This window comes from Neoarius graeffei, chromosome 11 (genome assembly GCF_027579695.1).
Source record: "Neoarius graeffei isolate fNeoGra1 chromosome 11, fNeoGra1.pri, whole genome shotgun sequence".
Lineage (NCBI taxonomy): Eukaryota > Metazoa > Chordata > Actinopteri > Siluriformes > Ariidae > Neoarius > Neoarius graeffei.
In genome coordinates this window covers 52909304-52934108 of record NC_083579.1, presented here as the reverse complement: position 1 = coordinate 52934108, position 24805 = coordinate 52909304, and the positions used below count along the sequence as shown (strand labels likewise).

The window sequence follows — 24805 nt, the reverse complement described above, 5'->3', positions numbered from 1 at the left end:
ATTTAACAGGCAGTCACATGGACTAATTATTATAATAACAAATGCAACATGATATATTCATACCTTCTTACACAGTGACAATTTAGCCTGTGACCTAATTACCAGTCCAGAAACAAAAGCTCATTTAATATTTAATGAGACAGTTGACATGTGCGTGTAAACCTCTTCATCTTCTAATTGTCTTACATTACTGTATGTGTGAAGGTGTGCATGTTGTGCAGTACCGTGACATGGTCCAGGTCCTGTCCCATCTCCTGTGAAGAAGCCACCACATCACGCTCAGCAATCCACTGCTCCAGTTCGTCTACCTCCCGGTTCAGGCGGAAGTGATGGCAAGTGTGATCAAGCTTCCTCCTGCGGTCCTCAGCCAGCTCCTTCAGCCCTGCATATTGTTTGTCCACCTGACCCTGTCTGCGTATTATGGCTTCCCTGCACAGGAAAATGCAAATATACAACACTCCTCTTTTTTAGAGGTTGCTTTACAACTGAATTGTAAACCCAGCGTACCCTTCAGGATGCTCCTCAGCAAACATTTTCTGAGCATGGTCAGCAAGCTGCTGGATAGAATCTGCATAATCATCAACAACCTGCTTCAGAACCAAGTGCCGCTTTAGCAAAATCATAGCGCTCTGCTCATCCTGCAAAGAATGGAGATTATAAGATCCAAGAAGAGGGAAGCGGTTTGTTAAAGTTGATGGTTTCAAATAAATCCAACAAATAGCAAGCAAAAGTTTAAAGAAAGGTAAACTTTTCTGTGTAAACTTTAGCAAAGTTGTCCAAGCGTTTATTCCTCACTTCTTCCTGAACACCTTTACCTTTACTTTATCATCAGCGATCATGTAGAGTTCCTGTTCACCAATCCATGCTTCCACTTCATCTGCATCATTGTAGTACTGCTGGGCATCATTGGAGGCATTGAGTCGCACTCGCCGTTTTGCCATCTCATCCTGCAGCCGTGCCCACACCTCCTTCAACCTGTTCATTTCCTCAGACATATGCTCTGCCTCTGGGCTCCCTTCTGCAGCTACCATCATACGTTGACCCCGCTGCAATACCTCATCCACACGTGGCTGGTGGCCTTCAATCTCCTTCTGGAGGGACTGTGTTTGGATAAATTCGATTAATGGGAATAATGATGAAAAGTGAAACAGTTGTGACGTGGCCTCAAGGCATGATAAGACTTGGCATCGGGGCACACCTGATTCTTTTTCAGGAGAAGTTGGACTGTCTGTAGATTGTTCCCATGATCCTGTGACATGGCCATAGGCAATCTCTCTTCAAGCCAGAGCTAAAACAAAATTGAAATGAAACAAAAGGATTAAATGACTGTTCATTAGGTCAGATCATTAGATCTCTGTTAATCCCTCCTTGTGGAACTGTCACTCACTATCTCATCTGCCACATCTCTGTAGAATTGGTACACGGCTTTAGCTGCCTCGAGTTTTCCCTTGCGTTGAGCCAGAGGTGTAAGGAATTGCTGAAAGTCCGTCTGGATGGCCTGCAGCTCAGATTCCAGTTCAGGCTGCTCCTCAGTTAGCGAAGTATGCTGCTGCACAGCTTCCTGCAGCTCTTCCAGCTCCCGCGCTCGGTCTCGCACCTGATTCTCAGTCATCTGCAGGAGTACAGGTCATACTGTTTATAGAGCTTTCCAGACCTCTAAAGTGAAATCCAATAATTGTTACAGCATTGTCTAAGAAGTTATCCAGACTATTTCTATCCATCCATCCATCCATCCATTATCTGTAGCCACTTATCCTGTTCTACAGGGTCACAGGCAAGCTGGAGCCTATCCCAGCTGGCTATGGGTGAGAGGCGGGGTACACCCTGGACAAGTCGCCAGGTCATCACAGGGTTGACACAGAGACAAACAACCATTCACACTCACATTAGACTATTTCTAGTATAAAGCAAATCAACTTTTGAGCTCATTATACATAAAACGGCATCAGTCTCTGGTTTAATCCTGAACCCAGCTTACTGTTTGTTTGGAGTTTCTGAGCATGGTCTCCTTGGGTCTGCATGGAGGTGTTTTGTACCTCCCAAAAACATAGCAGTAGATGGACTGGCTATGCTAAAATTGCCCCGGGTGTGTAAATGTGGGCTTGCATGGTCCCTGAGATGGATTGGTGTCCCGTTCAGGGTATGACCTTGCCTTGCGCCCCAGTGTTCCCAGTATAGGATACACCATGACCCTGACCAAGATAATGAGGTTACTGAAGATGAATGAATGAATGAATGAATGAACATACGTATTTATTGTCTTTACTGTCTTGATGATGTGTGTGAGAATTGTCATCTGGTCTCAAAAATCACTAACACAGTCCCAAATTAAGTTCACATTGACCAGTTGCACCGTATTTTACAATGTTATTAAGTCGAGCACCTAGACCAATGTAATTTGCCATAAAAATGGCTTATCTTTTATTAGACAGAGTCTGAGATCACCTTTTTTTTTTCAGAACACAACATTGACACTCCCACATTCCTGGATGACAAATGTATAGTGCAAATGCTGGGTCCACAGGGCCAAATCTGTGTGCAAGTTACTTGACAAGTATAATTGAACACTGGGATACTTTGATTGGCCTTCAAAATCATCAGATTTTGATCAAATAGAAATTTTTTTTTTGGAACAGCAGATGAAACACCAAAAGAGGCACATGTGCTATTTCTTTTGCTTGGTTACGCCCACCCCCTGACCTCAACAGTACAAATCCTGTTAAGTAATAATGCCTGGCAATTTTGCCACTTTTCCACTCACTGAATGTATAATTCAGCTAGAGTGCATGGGTGCCTATTTTGGTGCGTCAGATGCTGTTCCAAATAATGGAAAAAGATTTCCATTTCATTTCCATGTTCAAAAAGGTTATAAAGCCTTTGCAGGCAAGTCAGCACAGATTATAAATATTAAGACATGGACAGTTCCTTTGTTACAGGGCTTGCAGTACATGTGTTCAGTCATTGGAGTAATAACAAACTTTCATCCATCCATCCATCATCTGTAGCCGCTTATCCTGTCCTACAGGATCGCAGGCAAGCTGGAGCCTATCCCAGCTGACTATGGGCGAGAGGTGGGGTACACCCTGGACAAGTCACCAGGTCATCGCAGGGCTAACACATAGACACAGACAACCATTCACGCCTATTGTCAATTTACAGTAGAGCCACCAATTAGCCTAACCTGCATGCCTTTGGACTGTGGGGGAAACCGGAGCACCCAGAGGAAACCCACACGGACACGGGGAGAGCATGCAAACTCCACACAGAAAGGCCCTCGCCGGCCGCTGGGCTCGAATCCAGGACCTTCTTGCTGTGAGGTGACAGTGCTAACCATTACACCACCGTGCCGCCCAACAAACTTTCATTTCATATATATCATCTCATTATCTCTAGCTGCTTTATCCTGTTCTACAGGGTCGCAGGCAAGCTGGAGCCTATCCCAGCTGACTACGGGCGAAAGGCGGGGTACACCCTGGACAAGCCGCCAGGTCATCACAGGGCTGAAACATAGACACAGACAACCATTCACACTCACATTCACACCTACGGTCAATTTAGAGTCACCAGTTAACCTAACCTGCATGCCTTTGGACTGTGGGGGAGACCGGAGCACCCGGAGGAAACCCACGTGGACACAGGGAGAACATGCAAACTCCGCACAGAAAGGCCCTTGCCGGCTGCTGGGCTCGAACCCGGACCTTCTTGCTGTGAGGTGACCGCACTAACCACTACACCACTGTGCCGCCCCATATATATATATATATTTTTTTTCTATTTATTTATAATGAACTGGTAACCTGGCATGATGTCAAGACGTCACTGTGTAATGTAAAGAACGTCACATTATATTGTTAGAGGACTACAATAATTTTTGATACAGTGGTGGAAACCAGAACCAACAATTACCAGCATTATTATGTTTATTACTCACCTCTTACAGCTATTTTAAATTACATTTATGGTTATTAACTGACATCATTCCTCAGAGTGACTTACAGAAGTGCTTTTTAGACTTCATATCCTCATGACAGTGCAAATAATTCAGGGTGTGAGAATATTATCAATCTAAAACTCTAACAAAGAGGAGTTAGTAATATATTACTGGTCCCATGGGTTTAATCCAATGCACAGCTAGACTTCTTAGTGGGCATGCATACATACAAAAACATGAGGTCCAAGAAAGTTATTTTGCAGTTAATTGACTTCCTGTATGCAAAAAGTTGGAGAAACCCAATGTAAGGCACTTGATACCTGCTGATATCCTTTAAATCCAGTACTAAAATCAGTATAAAGAGACCAAGTGTTAATTTACATTAAATTCCATAGTAAACTCATCTCATCTCATTATCTCTAGCCGCTTTATCCTGTTCTACAGGGTCACAGGCAAGCTGGAGCCTATCCCAGCTGACTGCGGGTGAAAGGCGGGGTACACCCTGGACAAGTCGCCAGGTCATCACAGGGCTGACACATAGACACAGACAACCATTCACGCTCACATTCACACCTACGGTCAATTTAGAGTCACCAGTTAACCTAACCTGCATGTCTTTGGACTGTGGGGGAAACCGGAGCACCCGGAGGAAACCCACGCGGACACGGGGAGAACATGCAAACTCCGCACAGAAAGGCCCTCACTGGCCACGGGGCTCGAACCTGGACCTTCTTGCTGTGAGGTGACAGCGCTAACCACTACACCACCGTGCCGCCTCCAGAGTAAACTATTATGCTCAAAAAAAAAATGCAGAGGCACACAAGGAAAACATAACTAGTTAGAATGAATTAAGAAACTATGACTGTCAGGTATGTGTAGAGGAGGCAGACGCAAGGGCAGCTTTAGTTTATTATAAGTGAGCAAACATGAAACACAAAGATGAAGACAAAACAAGAATAGCCGACCTAGACATGAACAAGACATAAATTAGGTACAACAATAACAGAAGGCAAAAGCTAGACACAGAGTGCTGTAAAAGCCATGAATTAAATACTAATGCTAATAAAAGTGAATGTGAATCAGGTGCAAAGCAGTCGTGTGACATGAGTCTTGTGATCATGTGGTGTGCAGTGGCTGATGGGAGTCATAGTTCTGCACCGTGTTCGGCACAACTATGACAATGACATACTTTTGTTTTCAAATTATCACTATTTTGCTAACTAAAATAAGCATAAATTAGTAATTTATTTATACAAAATTCGGCATATTTTAAACATACTTTTCAAACATGATCTAAACAATGAGTTCATCAAAGATGGTTCTGCCTTTGTTTTTTGAGCATTTAGTGAACAAGAACCTTTGTTGTAGGGTTCCAGAAAGAACCTTAAAGGGTTCCCTCATAGGAACTTCAGAGTACTAGATTAATTTTTCTTTCTACAAGTGCATTTTAACACTTCACTTCTTCTTCCAGCTGCTCCCGTTAGGGGTCACCACAGCGGATCTGTTCCGCATATTTGTTTTGGCATAGAATTTACACCGGATGCCCTTCCTGACGCAACCCTCCTCAGTCTATCTGGGCTTGGGACTGGTACAAAGTATGCACTGGCTTGTGCAACCCCAGTGGCTGGCTATTTTACCCAATCTGCATGTCTTTGAACTGTGAGGGAAACTGGAGCACCTGGAGGAAATCCACACAGGCATGGGGAGAACATGCAAACTCCTCACAGAAAGGTCCCCATCAGCTATCAGGTTAGAACCTGGAACCTTCTTGCTGTGAGGTGACAGTGCTAACCATGGCACCACCGTGCCACCCTTTTAACACATTCAACCATTTGGGCAAATCCCAGAAACAACTGTCATCAAAACAGAAATTGGCAGACCATCAGAATTGCTGCTTGTTTTCAAGTGTTTGGTGTTTTCAAATACAAATATTTACCTGGTGGTTCTTGAGAAGGATATTGGCACTAGTAAGATCTTTAACCTCCTCATCAACATCACCCTGGAGCTGTTGTTGCAGGTTAGCCAACCACTTATTAAAATCAGTTAAGCTCTGCTCAAACAGTTCGGAGCGGTGTGCATCAAACAGGAGTCGGGCCTTTTCCTGTGTGGTGTGTTCCAACTTGTTCCACAGTTCATGAAGTTTTGTCAGACTTTCCTTTACAATGGGTTCAAACTCTGGTTTGGAGGCCATCAACTCTTCACCTTCCTAAATATGTGTAACAAGTTTCAGAAATTGAAGTTAGAACTGGTTGAATGAGTTCACAGGAATTTACAGTGTTGATGGTATATACCGTAAGTGATACGTATTTTATAGTGAACGCAGACATTTATAAACCTGGTCAATTTTGTTGAGCCAATCCTTATTTGAAGCCAGTTCTGCCATGAAGGCCTGGTGCTTCTGCCATTTGCTGTGAAGGTTGCGAGCCTCATCGTATGAGGTGTCCTGAGCAGTCAGCAACTTCTCATTTATCCACAGAGTAAGCTAATAAATGAGGCAAAGATAGGAAGGGATGAGTATTAAAAGTAAAGTGATTGAGAAATGACTGAAGGCTAGAGAAAGCTATCTATATTTGTTCAGATCAAATAGAAAATTCACTAACATCTTGAGTGTTCTGAAGAAAGTGTTGCAGGTCTTTGTTGTCTCTGAGTTTCTCAGACACCTCCTTGGCTTTGTTTTGGTTCTTCTCATATCTGCAGCAACATACAAACACACGTTAGGCAATTTTTCCAGTGTATAGAAACACACAACTCATGGTAAGAAAGTCTCACTATCTTCACAACAAAGCTCTGCTGTTCCAGATAAGCACTTTTACAATGAGATCAATACCCATCAGGACAGGCGCCAAGCTCTCACTACAGCAGACGACCTCCACTTATGGGAAAAATATAGACTTCCTTTCCCCTGCCTAATGCTCTTGCCTCAATGTTGATCCAAGAACAGTGAGATTACGCAGCATGTTTTAGTAATATCCCTAACACTAGCTGCTAGAAGGAGAACCTATGAACACTTTCAAAGGAGTTTAGACTTTGGTTACTTTTCTTATCCTGCTCTATCACACCTGAATAAGCTCATAAAAGGCTTAATAGTTACCTGAGGAGTTAAATTAAGTATGTTCGAATGGGGACCAAAATGAAAATGATGATGTCTTCAGAACTAGAACTGAAAACCACTGGCACTGTTTCTAACGCTGTATATTCAAGTTGTATGCTAGAACTTTAATATAGTAACAGATACATTTAGAGTATGAATGGTCTGGTCAAATGATAATAATACTGGTCAAATAAAAGTCACAAGAGGCTTGGACACACAACAAATATCAGTGAATCTGAAATAGAAATTCTGGTAAGAGTATTTAGCACAAACATTATTTAATTTTTCTGACCTGTCTTGGATAGAGTTTATTTTGTCCTTTACTTTAGGTGAGTAAAGGTTTCCACTGTCTATCAGCCTTTGACCTCCTTCTAGTGTATTTATTATTTTGTCCTCATTAGCATCCATAGTGGTGACAAAGTCCTCGTGCTTCTTCAAAGCCTTCTCTGCCCCGTCGAGTGTGTCAGGCTGTTCCAGGTGAGCCAGAACGTACTCCTAGTAAATGTAAATACAAATGTACAAAAGTTTTTGTATTTGGGCTTTGGGTTTGACTGGCCAAATAGCTAGAAAAAGTTTGGCAATATACTTACCTGGTTGTTCAAGATGGTTTCAGCTTGCTTTGCATCTCTTGAGAACTGTTGGAAACCCAAGCCTTGGTCTAAGAAATTGTTTCGGCTGTCCCACATTTTTTGCAGCTCCTCCCAACCCTTATCTAGGCCCTTCAGCCTCTGATCCAGCTGTTGGTACTGGACATCCTCCTCTTGGTCACGAGTGACGGCTGCTCCGGTGTCTCTAATGCTGTGATAGTCCTCCTCATGCCTATCCATATCTTCTTTTAGTGCATCATGAAGACTTAGGAGCTCCTCTGCCTCTGGCAGGCTTGTAGGCATCTCATCAGATGCAATGGCCTTCTGTGTCTTGAAAAGCCAGGACTGAAAATCATCCAGGTTCTGCAAGAAGTTTTGCAACTTGCTTACTTCACCAAGAGAGTCTTCTCTGGCCTTTAGCGTTTGTTGCAATGTCTCCCAAGCTTTGTTTAGCTCTGCTTGTTGGGCCAGGATGTCAGCGGCATACTCAGGATGGTCCTTGACAAGTTGTTGGGCCTCACCATGCAGGAAGTTCAGCTTATCCTGAATAGCAGCCAGGTCTCTTTCAATGCCATAAAGTTTCCTTTGGATAGTCATGACAGCAGCCAGGTCGTTTCCAAGTTCCTGCGTAGACTCAATGACTCGTGTCTTGTCCTTGATCCATGCTCCAGTTTCATCACACTCAAGCCCATAGTTGTGAAGACTGAGTGCTGAATCCACCTTATGCTTCTTATATTCTACCATAGCCTTAAACTCTTCCCACCTGTGAGGGACGTATAAGAGTTATTAAAGTTATTGATGTTTAATAGAGCAACTAAATCAGGTAAAGTCTGTACTTAGAGAATGGTTATTACCTCTTATTGAGATGAGTCTGACAATCCTTCACCTCTTTGGATCTTGGGTGCCTGCTATCTTCTAGCTGTTTAGCTCCTTTGTTGATGTTGTCCACCCGTGTCTGAATGTTGCCCATTTCTTGGGCAAGGATGCTTAACCTGACAACACAAGAAATTATTCATGTAAGAAAACTTCACTACTGAAAAATGTTTACCAAAGTGTAATGCAGCTTCTGGAATGCGGAATTCGCAATGGAATGGCATGCGTGTCAGTAATGCCCATATGTTCTTAAAATTAGAAGTACTAAATACCACTCCACCATGACATACATGACACATTCCAACCAGGGTGGGCTTGAAACATGCACATACCTATTCTGAACAACCTCTAGATCTTCCAACTTCTCTGGTGTTTCTAACCCGACCAGCCATGTCTCTTTCTGACCCATCCAGAGCTCACAGGCATCTGTCTCACTGAAAATAGTGTACAGTACCAGAGTGTCCTCTAGCTTCTTCTGTCGCAGGTCTGAGAGAGACAAGAGCTCCATGTACAGATCCCTAATGTCTTTCAGTCGTCGTTGGATGTCAGGTGTGTTCTTTAGCTCCTCGGGCAATGAATTGGCCTGTTTGGTCAAAGCATCAATGGTGGCTCCATTCTTAACTGCCTCGTCATTCAGGACACGATGCCTCTTGAGCAACATCTGAGTGGTGTACTCCTCATGCCCAATATCTTCAGTGCTCATCTGACGGATGGCATCCAACAACCAGGCCTTAAGGTCATCAGCGTCACCCTGGAACTGGAAGAAACGTTGGGTGTCCTGGAGGTTCTGTTTGCGGAATGCAGCCAGCTCCTCCAGTTGCTGCCATTGCCTCTGGACTTCATCCATGCGCTGCTGCACTTTCTGGGTACCAAAATGTTTGGCTTTCACCATCGTCTCACCATCACCCATCACCTGCTTCAGGTGATCACACCGAGCACCTAGCTCATCTTCAAAAGCACTGTGTTTACTCTGCAGCACCAGCACACTGGTCATGTCCTTGCCATAGTCAAGAGAGGAAAATATGTGTTCCTTTTCACGGATCCAGCTCTCCAGTTCAGCTATTTCCCAGAAAAACTTCCATAGACGACGAGACTGCTCCAAACAGGCCTGGCGTTGTGCTGCAAGTGCACGCAGCTCCTGATAACATATGTCTAAGTGCTGTACCCTATCTTGAATCACTTGGGGGTCACATGGTTTATAGCCTGGTTGAGGAGGCAGATAGCAGAATTTTGTAAAAATCATAGTTGAAACTATGTATATTTACATAGCTGGAAAGATTGTATAATTATTTTACTTCATAAGTACTTTACAAAAAGAAAGAAAGAACTTTTACTAATAGAATGAATAAGAATTGTTCATTCAAAGAAAGAATGAACAAGTTTAAAACGTTGGTGCTAACTGCATAGGATAATAGTATAGGATAACAGCATGCTAATAGCATGGGAAATGTAAAAAATGTTCTACTAACTGTCTCCATTTGCAAATTTGAGAGCAGCTGCATTAGCAGAGCTCACTCTCTCTGCTTGCACAGCAATATCTGCTTCAATTAAAGCATGCTTCTGCAGGAGGTCCTCCACCTCCAACAAGTGCTTCCCAAAATCACGTGACTGGAGACGATCCTGATAAAAAGTATTAGTTAATTTGCAATGAAAACATACAAAAATACTGATAAATATAGCTTAAAGCTTGAAATTTAGAACAAATCAAAACCTTCTACCTTCATCTCATCTATCCACTTAATAATGTAAAGCATTTCCTGGAAGATTCTTTGCAAGGTGAGATTTTTCTCCAGCCGATCCCTGCGAGCTCTCAGACGCTCCTGGAGGCAGCCCCAGAGCCTTAGGATACTGTCTTTCCTTGCATCAATCCGTTTAGCATCATGGTACCTCTCTGCCTCCAGATCTTTGGACAAGGCCATCAGGGCTTGTACACGCTCCTCGTAAGCAGCAATGTCTGTTTCAATGGCATCATGCTTTTTCTTTGCTGCCTCCACTGCTGGTAGATCATATCCAAAATTGTCCTAGAGTGTAAAGGTTCATTGAATTTATTGCTTATTGTAAGATCACAATCTTGTAGATGAAATATCTACAAAACAACCATGTCCTAAATTGGTCTAAAGCATGTTGGCAACACAATTTACCTGTGCTAGCAGTTTCTGGTTCTCCACCAACCAGGTCTCTCTCATGGCAGCCTTTCTGTCAAATCGGCGGGCCATTTGTTCAAGCTTTTCCTGCCTGATGAGCTCATCTCTAAGCACCCTCTCCCGCTCATGTTCAGCCCGCTCCAATCGCTCCCATGCCTGGATCAGGTGATAATTCTTTGCACTCAATAACAAATAGTGTGATACAGCATGAGATATTACTAATATTACACGCACACATTTTATATATATATATATATATATATATATATATATATATATATATATATATATATATATATATATGAGAGTGTACTCTCTTGTACAAACTTCAGCCTGCCATTACTCCCAAAGTCCAAAGTACTGAACAGATCTCAACAAGATTAATTTCTTTGAAAAGCAGAAATAAGCTTTTTAATGATAGTATTCACAATAGAAAATATTCAAGAGTTTAGCAATGACAGATTTGAAAACTTAGATGAGCGTCTGCATGCACAATTTTCACAGTGTGCACACACACACACACACACACACACACACACACACACACACACACACACACACACACACACACACACACACAGTGGTGCTTGAAAGTTTGTGAACCCTTTAGAATTTTCTATATTTCTGCATAAATATGACCTAAAACATCATCAGATTTCTTACAAATCCTAAAAGTAGATAAAGAGAACCCAGTTAAACAAATGAGACAAAATATTATACAACCTCGATTACAAAAAAGTTGGGACAAAGTACAAATTGTAAATAAAAATGGAATGCAATGATGTGGAAGTTTCAAAATTCCATATTTTATTCAGAATAGAACATAGATGACATATCAAATGTTTAAACTGAGAAAATGTATCATTTAAAGAGAAAAATTAGGTGAGTTTAAATTTCATGACGACAACAACACATCTCAAAAAAGTTGGGACAAGGCCATGTTTACCACTGTGAGACAGCCCCTTTTCTCTTTACAACAGTCTGTAAACATCTGGGGACTGAGGAGACAAGTTGCTCAAGTTTAGGGATAGGAATGTTAACCCATTCTTGTCTAATGTAGGATTCTAGTTGCCTTGGCCCAGAGAAGACGTCTGCGCTTCTGGATCATGTTTAGATACGGCTTCTTCTTTGAACTATAGAGTTTTAGCTGGCAACGGCGGATGGCACGGTGAATTGTATTCACAGATAATGTTCTCTGGAAATATTCCTGAGCCCATTTTGTGATTTCCAATACAGAAGCATGCCTGTATGTGATGCAGTGCCGTCTAAGGGCCCGAAGATCATGGGCACCCAGTATGGTTTTCCGGCCTTGACCCTTACGCACAGAGATTCTTCCAGATTCTCTGAATCTTTTGATGATATTATGCACTGTAGATGATGATATGTTCAAACTCTTTGCAATTTTACACTGTCGAACTCCTTTCTGATATTGCTCCACTATTTGTCGGTGCAGAATTAGGGGGATTGGTGATCCTCTTCCCATCTTTACTTCTGAGAGCCGCTGCCACTCCAAGATGCTCTTTTTATACCCAGTCATGTTAATGACCTATTGCCAATTGACCTAATGAGTTGCAATTTGGTCCTCCAGCTGTTGCTTTTTTGTACCTTTAACTTTTCCAGCCTCTTATTGCCCCTGTCCCAACTTTTTTGAGATGTGTTGCTGTCATGAAATTTCAAATGAGCCAATATTTGGCATGAAATGTCAAAATGTCTCACTTTCGACATTTGATATGTTGTCTATGTTCTATTGTGAATACAATATCAGTTTTTGAGATTTGTAAATTATTGCATTCCGTTTTTATTTACAATTTGTACTTTATCCCAACTTTTTTGGAATCGGGGTTGTACTTAGTCATTTATTTATTGAGGAAAATGATCCAATATTACATATCTGTGAGTGGCAAAAGTATGTGAACCTTTGCTTTCAGTATCTGGTGTGACCCCATTGTGCAGCAATAACTGCAACGAAACATTTCCAGTAACTATTGATCAGTCCTGCACACCGACTTGGAGGAATTTTAGTCCATTCCTCCATACAGAACAGCTTCAACTCTGGGATGTTGGTGGGTTTCCTCACATGAACTGCTCGTTTCAGGTCCTTCTACAACAGTTCGATTGGATTAAGGTCAGGACTTTGACTTGGTCATTTCAAAACATTAACTTTATTCTTTTTTAACCATTCTTTGGTAGAACAACTTGTGTGCTTAGGGTCGTTGTCTTGCTGCATGACCTACCTTTTCTTTACATTCAGTTCATGGACAGATGTCCTGACATTTTCCTTTAGAATTCGCTGGTATAATTCAGAATTCACTGTTCCATCAATGATGGCAAGCCGTCCTGGCCCAGATGCAGCAAAACAGGTCCAAACCATAATACTACCACCATCATGTTTGACAGATGGGATAAGGTTCTTATGCTGGAATGCAGTGTTTTCCTTTCTCCAAACATAACGCTTCTCCTTTAAACCAAAAAGTTCTATTTTGGTCTCATCGGTCCACAAAACATTTTTCCAATAGCCTTCTGGCTTGTCCACGTGATCTGCAGATGAGCAGCAATGTTCTTTTTGGAGAGCAGTGGCTTTGTCCTTGCAACCCTGCCATGCACACCATTGTTGTTCAGTGTTCTCCTGATGGTGGACTCATGAACATTAACATTAGCAAATGTGAGAGAGACCTTCAGTTGCTTAGAAGTTACCCTGGGGTCCTTTGTGACCTCGCCGACTATACACATCTTGCTCTTGGAGTGATCTTTGTTGGTCCACCACTCCTGGGGAGGGTAACAATGGTCTTGAATTTCCTCCATTTGTACACAATCTGTTGTTTGACTGTGGATTGGTGGAGTCCGAACTCTTTAGAGATGGTTTTGTAACCTTTTCCAGCCTGATGAGCATCAACAACGCTTTTTCTGAGGTCCTCAGAAATCTCCTTTGTTTGTGCCATGATACACTTCCACAAACATGTGTTGGGAAGATCAGACTTTGATAGATCCCTGTTCTTTAAATAAAACAGGGTGCCCACTCACACCTGATTGTCATCTGATTGATTGAAAACACCTGACTCTAATTTCACCTTCAGATTAACTGCTAATCCTAGAGGTTCACATACTTTTGCCACTCACCGATATGTAATATTGGATCATTTTCCTCAATAAATAAATGACCAAGTATAATATTTTTGTCTCATTTTTTTAACTGGGTTCTCTTTATCTACTTTTAGGACTCGTGTGAAAATCTGATGATGTTTTAGGTCATATTTATGCAGAAATATAGAAAATTCTAAAGGATTCACAAACTTTCAAGTACCACTGTATATAATAGATGACTAAGGGAATTTGGCCTCTGTGTCACCTCATATTTGTACCCCAGTTAATCAGGAAGTCATGGATTTCAGCTTGAAAGTTCCTACACACTCCAATCAACTAAACAGTATACAATTTAAATGGAAAACGTTCTTCAGTTACTTCGTGTTCACCATCATTTCCTGGGGTGCCAATAATAGTGGCAAATGTGTTTTGTTTTTGTTTTTTTTTAATAATTATTCCTTGTTGAGGGATTTGTTTTTCTCTAAATAAATTTATTTGAATTAAAGGTTGGATTTTTCTCTTTTTTTTCAGTGTGAGATGAAGCTACTTCACCAAAAGGTGGATTTTTTTCTAACCCTTTTTACTAATCATTACAATGGGTCCCAATAATTGTGGAAAGCACTGTGTGCATATATCGGAAAATAAGAAAATCTCAACATTTAAAAAGAGGTGTCTCACCCTGTTGATGTCTGCCACCAGTGTGCCCTCTTTAGGGGTGTAAACCTTCTGATTGTTGGCCCTCATCCTGCTCTGGATTGTGAAGAGCAGTACCTCCAGGTTTCCCTTCTCCTGGAATCTTTATTGATGTTGGGATTAAATATGAGATAATTCAACATCATTGTCTAGGTCATAATAATAATAATAATAATAATAATAATAATAAATACAGTCCATTTTTGCTCTTACTTTAGAGGCTTCTCCACAGTACGGTATGTGTTAAAGGCTTGTAATTGTTGCTGGACTCCTTTCAGAGAGTTTGCGAGTTTGTGGTTGTTCAGCTTAATGATGGTCTCTTCAATCCATTTTAACAGCTCTGATGAAAGTGTCTCATACTTATGAATCATTTCCTCTGTCTCAATAGCATGATCCAGCACCTGAACAACAACGTGTCTTTTCATTGCAAGTTTGAATTTTATAAATCACATATACACTGCAAAAACCAAACACATCCATAAAAATAGAACTGCTCTCACCTTCCCAACTCGCTTGCCTTCAACTGCCAGAGCTTTCATCTTGGAGAAGTAATGGTAGAAAGCAACAACATAAGTGATGATGGATTTCTCATCTGGGTTCTCGGTAAACACATCTGCAAATAACAGAACACACAGAGATGATCTCTTTCAAGCAGAACCATGGTAAAATATAGGTTTGTTTGCATTAAGAGTGTTTGATACTGTATATTCTTGCCTTCTGGGTCCAGGAGCTTGGTGATGCCAAGGTTTTTGTCAGCCACATTGAAAGCTTGCTGAAGATTGTGAGTTGGATTGGACCCTTGGAGTTTGCCATAGTCAACCAGATCTGGCCTAAAAGAATGAAGGATTAGCAAAATTTGAGAAATTGAAATGTATTGCAGATAATTCTTTCTTTTTTTTTGGGGGGGGGAGTATTTGATTAGTTTGCTTTGTTTCTCTGCACCTGTGTTTGTGTATAAGGGCATTAAACGCTAAGCCGTCCTTCCAGCTTGTGGTGAAGTTGGTGATATTTACATTCGGATACCTAAGAATAAAAAAAGATTACCAAATTAAAACCCATATTATGCCCCATATGATATCCTGATGGCATTGAAATGACCAATAACATTTACCCAGCTGTCTTCATTTGACACCAGAGCAGTAAGGCGTCTTTAGCAGAGCGTGTCTCCTGCTTACCCATGTGGTCTGCCTCTCCTACCGGTAATACAATGTCTTGAATCTGTGAGACAGGAAAAAAGTGGAAATCAGATGGGTATAAGCTGATAATCAGTATGTTATTCCATACCATTTATACTCGTTGTAATTTACCCCAAGTGATCAAAAATGTTACTGTCCCATATAACTTCACTGAATTAGATATTATTGAGGCTTCAGTCCTGGGAGATATGTAAGGATTGAAAGCTAAAAATGGATATACTTTCTTTTATATTTTCAAGGTCCCCCCCCCGAATCCAGACCAAAGAAAAGGTAGCCAGCTACTTCCTTTCCTCTCCTCTCCTTTTCTTCCATGTGGAGGGATTAAATTATGCAGCAGATCATGTTGTTTAAACTAGCTGAGCTAAAAATACACTGGCAGTCAAATGTAATGATTAAAAATAAATACAAACTCTGTTATTTATCAGTATACAGTGGATATAAAAAGTGTACACACCCTGTTAAAATGATAGATTTTTCTGATGTAAAAAAAAATGAGACCATGATAAATAATTTCAAAACCTTTCCCACCTTTAATGTGACCTATAACCTGTACAATTCAACTGAAAAACAAACAAATCTATTGGGGGAAAAACATAAAAATTAAAAAACGTACAATAAGCTGGTTGCGTAAGTGTGCACACCCTTAAACTAATATTTTGTTGAAGCACCTTTTGATTTAATTACAGCATTCAGTCTTTTTGGGTTCACACCTACCATCAATTAAAATGACTCTGATTAACCCCAAATAAAGTTCAGACATTTACTCAGTTGCATCCTCCAGCAAAAGCCAGGGTTCGCAGAGAGCTTACAAAGCATCAAAGGGATCTCATTGCTGAAAGGTATCAGTCAGGAAAAGGGTACAAAAAAAATTCCACAGCATTAGATATACCATGGAGCACAGTGAAGACAGTCTTCAAGAAGTGGAGAAAATAAGGGACAACAGTGACATTACCGAGAACTGGACGTCCCTCCAAAATTGATGAAAAGACAAGACGAAAACTGGTCAAGGAGGCTGCCAAGACGCCTACAGCAACACTGAAGGAGCTGCAGGAATTTCTGGCAAGTACTGGTTGTGTACTACATGTGACAACAATCTCCTGTATTCTCCATATGTCTGGACTATGAGGTAGGGTCAAAGAAAAACATCCAGGCCCGGCTAAATTTTGCAAAAATAAATACATCAACTCTCCCAAAAGTATGTGGGAAAATGTGTTATGGTCTGATGAACACCAAGGTTGAACTTTTTGACCACATTTCCAAAAGGTACTGTATGTTTGGCGCAAAAACAACACTGCACATCACCAAAAGAACACCATACCCACGGTGAAGCATGGTGAAAGCATCGTGTTTTGGGTTTGTTTTTCTTCAGCTGGAACAGGGGCTTTAGTCAAGGTGGAGGGAATTATGAACAGTTCTAAATACCAGTCAGTTCTGGCCCAAAACCTTCAGGTGTCTGCTAGAAAGCTGAAGATTAATTTCATCTTTCAGCATGGCAATGACCCCCAAAAAGTTTTGGAATGGCCCAGCCAGAGCCCAGACCTAAATCCAATTGAAAATCTGTGGGGTGACCTGAAGAGGGCTGTGCACAAGAGATGCCCTCGCAATCTGACAGATTTGGAGCACTTTTGCAAGAAAGAGTGGGCAAATATTGCCAAGTCTAGATATGGCAGGCTGATAGACTCTGACCCAAAAAGACTGAATGCTGCAATTAAATCAAAAGGTACTTCAACAAAGTATTAGTTTAAGGGTGTGCACACTTGTGCAACCAGCTTATTGTACGTTTTTTTATTTTTTATGTTTTTCCCCCTAACAGATTTGTTTGTTTTTCAATTGAATTGTACAGGTTATAGGTCACATTAAAGGTGGGAAAAGTTTTGAAATTTTTTATCGTGATCTCACTTTTGCACGTCAGAAAAACCTATCATTTTAACAGGGTGTGCACACTTTTTATATCCACTGTACATCCAAATGTTTTGTTGCTGTGAATCCAAATTGAGAAGCATGGATAAAAATGGTCCCTTGGCAAACTGCTATATAAGTGGCAGGACTTTTGAATAGCTTGAAGATTGTTTCTCACTTTTATTTAAGTAATTCATTCCTATATGAGGGGTGGCACGGTGGTGTAGTGGTTAGCGCTGTCGCCTCATAGCAAGAAGGCCCGGGTTCGAGCCCCGTGGCCGGCGAGGGCCTTTCTGTGCGGAGTTTGCATGTTCTCCTTGTGTCCATGTGGGTTTCCTCCGGGTGCTCCGGTTTCCCCCACAGTCCAAAGACATGCAGGTTAGGTTAACTGGTGACTCTAAATTGACCGTAGGTGTGAATGTGAGTGTGAATGGTTGTCTGTGTCTATGTGTCAGCCCTGTGATGACCTGGCGACTTGTCCAGGGTGTACCCCGCCTTTCGCCCGTAGTCAGCTGGGATAGGCTCCAGCTTGCCTGCGACCCAGTAGAAGGATAAAGCGGCTAGAGATAATGAATGAGATTCCTATATGAGCGCTTTAATCTGAAGCCTGGTGTATTCAGCTCACCTGGAAGCGAAGAATAATTGTCCAAATGAGTCCCAGGATAAGACGGTGGTTCCCATCTACAATATCATGTGACCCCATGTTCTCCAAATGAACCCTCTGCTCCCTTAGAAACTGCAGGGCCTTGTCTACATTCTCCAGACAGTGAATCCTCATTCGACCTTTTGTGGGCCTGGGCTAGAAAATGCAGAAATAGGCTACAGGGTGCTGAAAGATAACTGTCTGAACATTAACGTCTTATTCAATTCAGTCTAGGTGTATCAGCAGATACTCACCAGCTTTTCACCCGACAGAACCTCAAGTAATTTAATGAGCATCCTCCCGTCCCGCAGGTCAAGATAAAGGTCTGAGATACGGCAGTTGACTCGAGCCAGGATGGAGTTTACCCATTTTGTGAAGGTCTTTTTTTGCACATCTTCTCGCTCATCTGGTAGGCAGAGTGAGAGGAAACTATTAATCCAACCTACGTAGCTAGTCTAAAAGTGCTTACTTGTTTTCCCCCATCCATATGTTCATTTTTAACATAGATTTATGACTTTGGGGCCTTAAAAGTACACACAGATATTATATGCTGAGGAATGTGTTTCTGCGATAAACAGAAATATGCATGTAGGTGTAGATTTTGCCTTTCCTTGTGACACACATTTTTTTTTATTGTTGCTTTTATGAAATAAGTGGACCACAGGGGCTTCCCAAACTGGACTGAGCAAATGCAAGCAAAAGCAAAATACAATTCCCAAAGATGATATGTCAGCTTAGAAAGCTCACAGATCCTCCCACCATTGGGTTTGACATCTTACGTATTAGTAACAAATATGAATGTACAGTAATATTTGCATTGTTTCAAATGATGGTCTTATTTATATCTCTCCATCATGTTTCTCCTTTTCCATCTAGACAAGATATTAAGTTAAAGTGCATAATTAAGAAGAGTTTTATAAATGATTCAGTCCTCATCTCATGACAACAGAAGTCAGGCAGAGGAGAGAGAGGAGAGAGAGAGAGAGAGAGAGAGAGAGAGAGAGAATGCATCTAATAGTACTGCAGAAAAATTGCATTTGGATGGAAAACATTAGAACAGGGTACAGAGCCTGAGAGTAAGAACCCATGCTTTTAAGCGTATCCTCCCTGAAACCCATGAGACACTAGCCTACCCCCATTAACCCTCAAACTACAGAAAAACAGTGCACGCTGCAGAAGCATCGTCAAACCATATTTGGCTCATATGTCACTCTTCCCACCCACTCCCCATGTCCCAAAAAACCTAACACAACAGATTTTTACATGAAGGAAATGAAAGTTCTGAATAAATCATATTAGAGAGGAAGGGGAGCTACAGCACTATAAGCCACTACAAAACACACCAATCCTGACCATCAACACCTGAAAAGGTTATGACAATTACATTATGACACTAACTTATTGTATGATGCAGATTAAGATTTTTTGGCCCTGTCTGCATGAACATCATTATTTATACATCCTGGTATTTCAGTCCATCTGTTAAACTTACTCCAGGATAGAAAGCCAAAATCATTCTAACTGCCAACTGCCTCACTGTGTAGCTGTAAGCAAGCATGGCTTCTGTATTTTTTATCATCCCTCAGTTCTTGTCAAGTGCATCGTTCTGGCTGTTCTCGGTTGGATCCTAGCATGGCTTGGGCTGAACTCTCTTCCTGAGCTCTAACGACGGGCCAATGAATTATTTATACTGATGGATTTTCCTTGTACTGAACAAGACTGTGTTTTGCACTACAGTCAGCGTTTGCTGTAAAACCATTCAGAAAATTTATTAGTGTCCATCACTAAATGCTAACTTGTAGTTAACTGAGTGAAATGCTAATATGTCCAACAGGGTGATTGGAGGTCACAGTATAGTTGACATTTCACTATAATAATCAGTGGAAGGAGAGAGGTGGAATAGAGAAGTAGAAAAAAGGAAGATTGAAAAGCGATGTTTTTATGTAAAGCCAATAAAGGAAACTGCCACTAACATCGTTATCTCATCATTATGCACAGAAGTAATTACAATTTTCACATGAAGCCAAATAAACAAATTCATTTAGGGATTGAAAAACATCTAGATTGTTTAGCCAGGCCACTAAGCTACCAAAACTGTGCTCGTACTGTGTACTAGCTTGGTAACATTAGCTAAATGTCAGCATAGCTGTTTTTTTTCTCTCCATAATGCTTGTCTGGAATGCATTAGAAATCATTAACACCCTTTTAAACACATAGTTAATGGCGATAAATATGCTTCATACAATCTTTGCCAGCATAAGTACAAGGAATTGTTTATAAGCAGGAAGTAGAGGTCGGGAGTAAAAAAATTACAATCACTGTATGTAGCATCAGACTCTGTACTCTGTTACGTAGCATCAGACAACTTCACAGAGTTGATCTAAATTCCTAACACATCGAAACTTCAACATGTGACAGAAAGCATTAGACCTATTACCCATCACTGTCATCTATTGTGATGTAAGCTTTGTATTTACCAAGGCAATTTGTACCGTGACACCTAGCTATGATCACTCAGCTAGTTTGTAACATTAGCATTATCATGATAGCTAACATTTGATAGATTAGGAATAAAGCTGTTGATAGTTAGCTGATATTTTATCACTTTTCTCGGTTCCTTGAAGAAAGGGGCAGTAATTTATCTTCAGTACCTAAAACAAGTGTCTGATTTGAAGCTGACATCTTTTTCTTTTACTTTCATAATTCTTTTACTTTTACTTTCATAATTTAACTAAATTCAAAAGGTTATAGTTTTCTAAAGACTTTGGGTGCTCAACCCTTTTGGGTAACATTAAATGTCACTGATATTACATCACTAAATTCAGTTAAAATATAACCATAAAATACAACCCCGATTCCAAAAAAGTTGGGACAAAGTACAAATTGTAAATAAAAGTGGAATGCAATAATTTACAAATCTCAAAAACTGATATTGTATTCACAATAGAACATAGACAACATATCAAATGTCGAAAGTGAGACATTTTGACATTTCATGCCAAATATTGGCTCATTTGAAATTTCATGACAGCAACACATCTCAAAAAAGTTGGGACAGGGGCAATAAGAGGCTGGAAAAGTTAAAGGTACAAAAAAGGAACAGCTGGAGGACCAAATTGCAACTCATTAGGTCAATTGGCAATAGGTCATTAACATGACTGGGTATAAAAAGAGCATCTTGGGGTGGCAGCGGCTCTCAGAAGTAAAGATGGGAAGAGGATCACCAATCCCCCTAATTCTGCGCTGACAAATAGTGGAGCAATATCAGAAAGGAGTTCGACAGTGTAAAATTGCAAAGAGTTTGAACATATCATCATCTACAGTGCATAATATCATCAAAAGATTCAGAGAATCTGGAAGAATCTCTGTGCGTAAGGGTCAAGGCCGGAAAACCATACTGGGTGCCCGTGATCTTCGGGCCCTTAGACAGCACTGCATCACATACAGGCATGCTTCTGCATTGGAAATCACAAAATGGGCTCAGGAATATTTCCAGAGAACATTATCTGTGAACACAATTCACCGTGCCATCCACTGTTGCCAGCTAAAACTCTATAGTTCAAAGAAGAAGCCATATCTAAACATGATCCAGAAGCGCAGACGTCTTCTCTGGGCCAAGGCTCATTTAAAATGGACTGTGGCAAAGTGGAAAACTGTTCTGTGGTCAGACGAATCAAAATTTGAAGTTCTTTATGGAAATCAGGGATGCCGTGTCATTCGGACTAAAGAGGAGAAGAACGACCCAAGTTGTTATCAGCGCTCAGTTCAGAAGCCTGCATCTCTGATGGTATGGGGTTGCATTAGTGCATGTGGCATGGGCAGCTTATACATTTGGAAAGACACCATCAATGCTGAAAGGTATATCCAGGTTCTAGAGCAACATATGCTCCCATCCAGACGATGTCTCTTTCAGGGAAGACCTTGCATTTTCCAACATGACAATGCCAAACCACATACTGCATCAATTACAGCATCATGGCTGCGTAGAAGAAGGGTCCGGGTACTGAACTGGCCAGCCTGCAGTCCAGATCTTTCACCCATAGAAAACATTTGGCGCATCATAAAACGGAAGATACAACAAAAAAGACCTAAGAGAGTTGAACAACTAGAATCCTACATTAGACAAGAATGGGTTAACGTTCCTATCCCTACACTTGAGCAACTTGTCTCCTCAGTCCCCAGACGTTTACAGACTGTTGTAAAGAGAAAAGGGGATGTCTCACAGTGGTAAACATGGCCTTGTCCCAACTTTTTTGAGATGTGTTGTTGTCATGAAATTTAAACTCACCTAATTTTTCTCTTTAAATGATACATTTTCTCAGTTTAAACATTTGATGTGTCATCTATGTTCTATTCTGAATAAAATATGGAATTTTGAAACTTCCACATCATTGCATTCAGTTTTTATTTATAATTTGTACTTTGTCCCAACTTTTTTGGAATCAGGGTTGAATATGCAAATGAATCATCAATATTTTTCCACAAGCTGCAGAAAAATTAGCATTTCAAAAAAACAATCAGAATTAATCACAAAGTACTGCCGTGACAGTGGAAGTATTAAATTATTTAGTCAGGGAAACTATCCATTCATCCATTATCCATAACCGCTTATCCTGTTCAGGGTCGCAGGCAAGCTGGAGCCTATCCCAGCTGACTGCGGGCGAGAGGCGGGGTACACCCTGGACAAGTCGCCAGGTCATCGCAGGGCTGACACATAGAGACACACAACCATTCACATGCACGGTCAATTTAGAGCCACCAATTAACCTAACCTGCATGTCTTTGGACTGTGGGGGAAACCGGAGCACCCAGAGGAAACCCACGCAGACACGGGGAGAACATGCAAACTCCACACAGAAAGGCCCTCGCCGGCCGCTGGGTTCAAACCCAGAACCTTCTTGCTGTGAGGTGACAGTGCTAACCACTACACCACCGTGCTGCTGTCAGGGAAACTACTGGAGTTAAAATAAACTTGTTAAAATATCTTCTGTATTTTATTAAATCAGTGTTTGTTGGGGAAAAGTAGATCACTCTAAATTTTGTCTTTTTTTTATTATTAATAATATTTTGTCCAAGACTGACTGGCCCTCAGGTATTTTGATATGGTCTAATATAGCCCTATTGAAAAGCGTATGGTCCCTCCTGCCCTACATGAACAAAATCTTGTAACATTTATGAATAACATTTAATGACCAATATAGCATAGTGTAAAGTATCTTTACTGAAACACCATCACTGTTTTCTTAAACCTGGTATCCCAGCACGCTGTTCAACCACAACACCATTAAATATTTAATGTGAATGCAATAATGTAAACAAGCACTTACCAAGCACAACAGATTTTGCCCTCCACAAAAAACAGCACAAACAAACTCACCTAACTACCGAACCTTAAAGGGGCACAGGGAAGTTGGACATGGCAGGGGATGGAATGCTATCCTTTGTCTCAGGGAGGGGGAGATAGGCAGCCATAGGATGCAGCCAAAGAAGAGCTTTACCTTGAAGCTGTCTGAACCTCCCGTCTAAGATGGAGTTGAAGCAGATGTTGGAGGTGCTGTGGCTTAGCCAGCGGGTGCGTTTCATACTTTGCGAAGAGGATGATGAGGACAAAGAAGGTTTTTGCGGGGGCGAAGGTCGAGATAGTCTTGAAGTATAGGAGGATGAGGAAGAAGAGGATGAGGATGATGATGAGGAGGAGGCAGCAAAGACCGTTAAGGGGGCTTGGGTTGGTGGAATGCCCTGTAAAGTGCTGTTCCTCTCAGGCAAATTCTTGGGTTCATGCTTGGTGTGTCCGTTAGTCTTGGGTGCTGCTTTGTTCTCGCTACGTCGAACTCTGGACACAGGCGGTGTGCTCCTGCTTCTGGTGGCTTGAGTGCTGATGCGGATGGGGGGTTCTTTTCCTGAGGAGTAGGCATTGGAGCGGACTGAACTGACCTCTCTGCTGCTCTTCAGGCTGAGCTTCACCTCTGGCAGCTGGCTCTGACTCACAGGCATGGTGTGACACAGACAAGGGCTGCTCATCATCAGCCGGCGCTGCACACTCCTCTGTGGGTCAGCCTGAAAGACGCAAAGTCTATCGCGTCCTCTGTTCTGTCTTTGAGTCCTCCTCCTCTTCCATTCTCCCTCCCTCCTTCCCTGTTTTTACTCAGTGCAAGAAGCAGCTTCTCCAGCACCCAACTCATGCATATACTATATCCTAGCTCACTTCCTCCTTTGCACAAACACATGATGTCATCATATGGGAAGTATGTGTTTGCATGTTTCAAAAAGCCTGTATTCATTAATACAGACTTCTCAAAACACATAAATATTGTATAAAACGATAGATCAAAGTGTGCAGGAAATATATATATATATATATATATATATATATATATATATATATATATATATATATATATATATATATACACTTGCAAGCTCTATATCTGTGATCACAAGTGATAAAAATAAAATGTAAGAATTCAGAAAGCTGTATGTAAGGTTCAGAAAGCTATAGCTAACACCAAAATCAACTCAAATATATATTTACAACTGTATATAATGTGAAATAGTCATTTTGTTCTCTTGTTTTGAAAGATGTTTGATGACCAGCACTAAAGATCGTACCTCTCACTCACAGTCTGTCTGCTTGTCTCTCTGGCTCTTTGTCAGTAAACTCTAATTG

The 24805-nt window shown here is 41.2% G+C and overlaps 1 protein-coding gene across 5 annotated transcripts in view; it reads right to left on the bottom strand.

Annotated features, from left to right (window-relative positions):
• Positions 1 to 24805, bottom strand: part of sptb (spectrin, beta, erythrocytic) — a 43199-nt gene that overhangs the window by 11220 nt on the left and 7174 nt on the right. For 2 of the 5 annotated variants that reach the window (XM_060934190.1, XM_060934187.1), the window contains exons 1-24: positions 23637 to 24147; positions 18393 to 18544; positions 18121 to 18294; positions 15512 to 15618; positions 15343 to 15423; positions 15115 to 15230; positions 14901 to 15013; positions 14614 to 14801; positions 14386 to 14503; positions 10624 to 10782; positions 10201 to 10503; positions 9952 to 10102; positions 8815 to 9685; positions 8464 to 8601; positions 7613 to 8372; positions 7315 to 7517; positions 6532 to 6622; positions 6267 to 6413; positions 5868 to 6137; positions 1388 to 1612; positions 1199 to 1288; positions 816 to 1100; positions 508 to 638; positions 225 to 429 (exon numbers count right to left, since the gene is read on the bottom strand). In XM_060934190.1, coding sequence (XP_060790173.1) covers positions 225 to 429; positions 508 to 638; positions 816 to 1100; positions 1199 to 1288; positions 1388 to 1612; positions 5868 to 6137; positions 6267 to 6413; positions 6532 to 6622; positions 7315 to 7517; positions 7613 to 8372; positions 8464 to 8601; positions 8815 to 9685; positions 9952 to 10102; positions 10201 to 10503; positions 10624 to 10782; positions 14386 to 14503; positions 14614 to 14801; positions 14901 to 15013; positions 15115 to 15230; positions 15343 to 15423; positions 15512 to 15618; positions 18121 to 18294; positions 18393 to 18544; positions 23637 to 24132 — 5574 coding nt within the window. In that variant the 5' untranslated portion in view covers positions 24133 to 24147. Of the gene's footprint in view, positions 1 to 224; positions 430 to 507; positions 639 to 815; positions 1101 to 1198; positions 1289 to 1387; positions 1613 to 5867; positions 6138 to 6266; positions 6414 to 6531; positions 6623 to 7314; positions 7518 to 7612; positions 8373 to 8463; positions 8602 to 8814; positions 9686 to 9951; positions 10103 to 10200; positions 10504 to 10623; positions 10783 to 14385; positions 14504 to 14613; positions 14802 to 14900; positions 15014 to 15114; positions 15231 to 15342; positions 15424 to 15511; positions 15619 to 18120; positions 18295 to 18392; positions 18545 to 23636; positions 24160 to 24805 lie in introns of those variants that run through there. The other 3 variants (XM_060934191.1, XM_060934192.1, XM_060934189.1) reach the window with 2 other exon arrangements.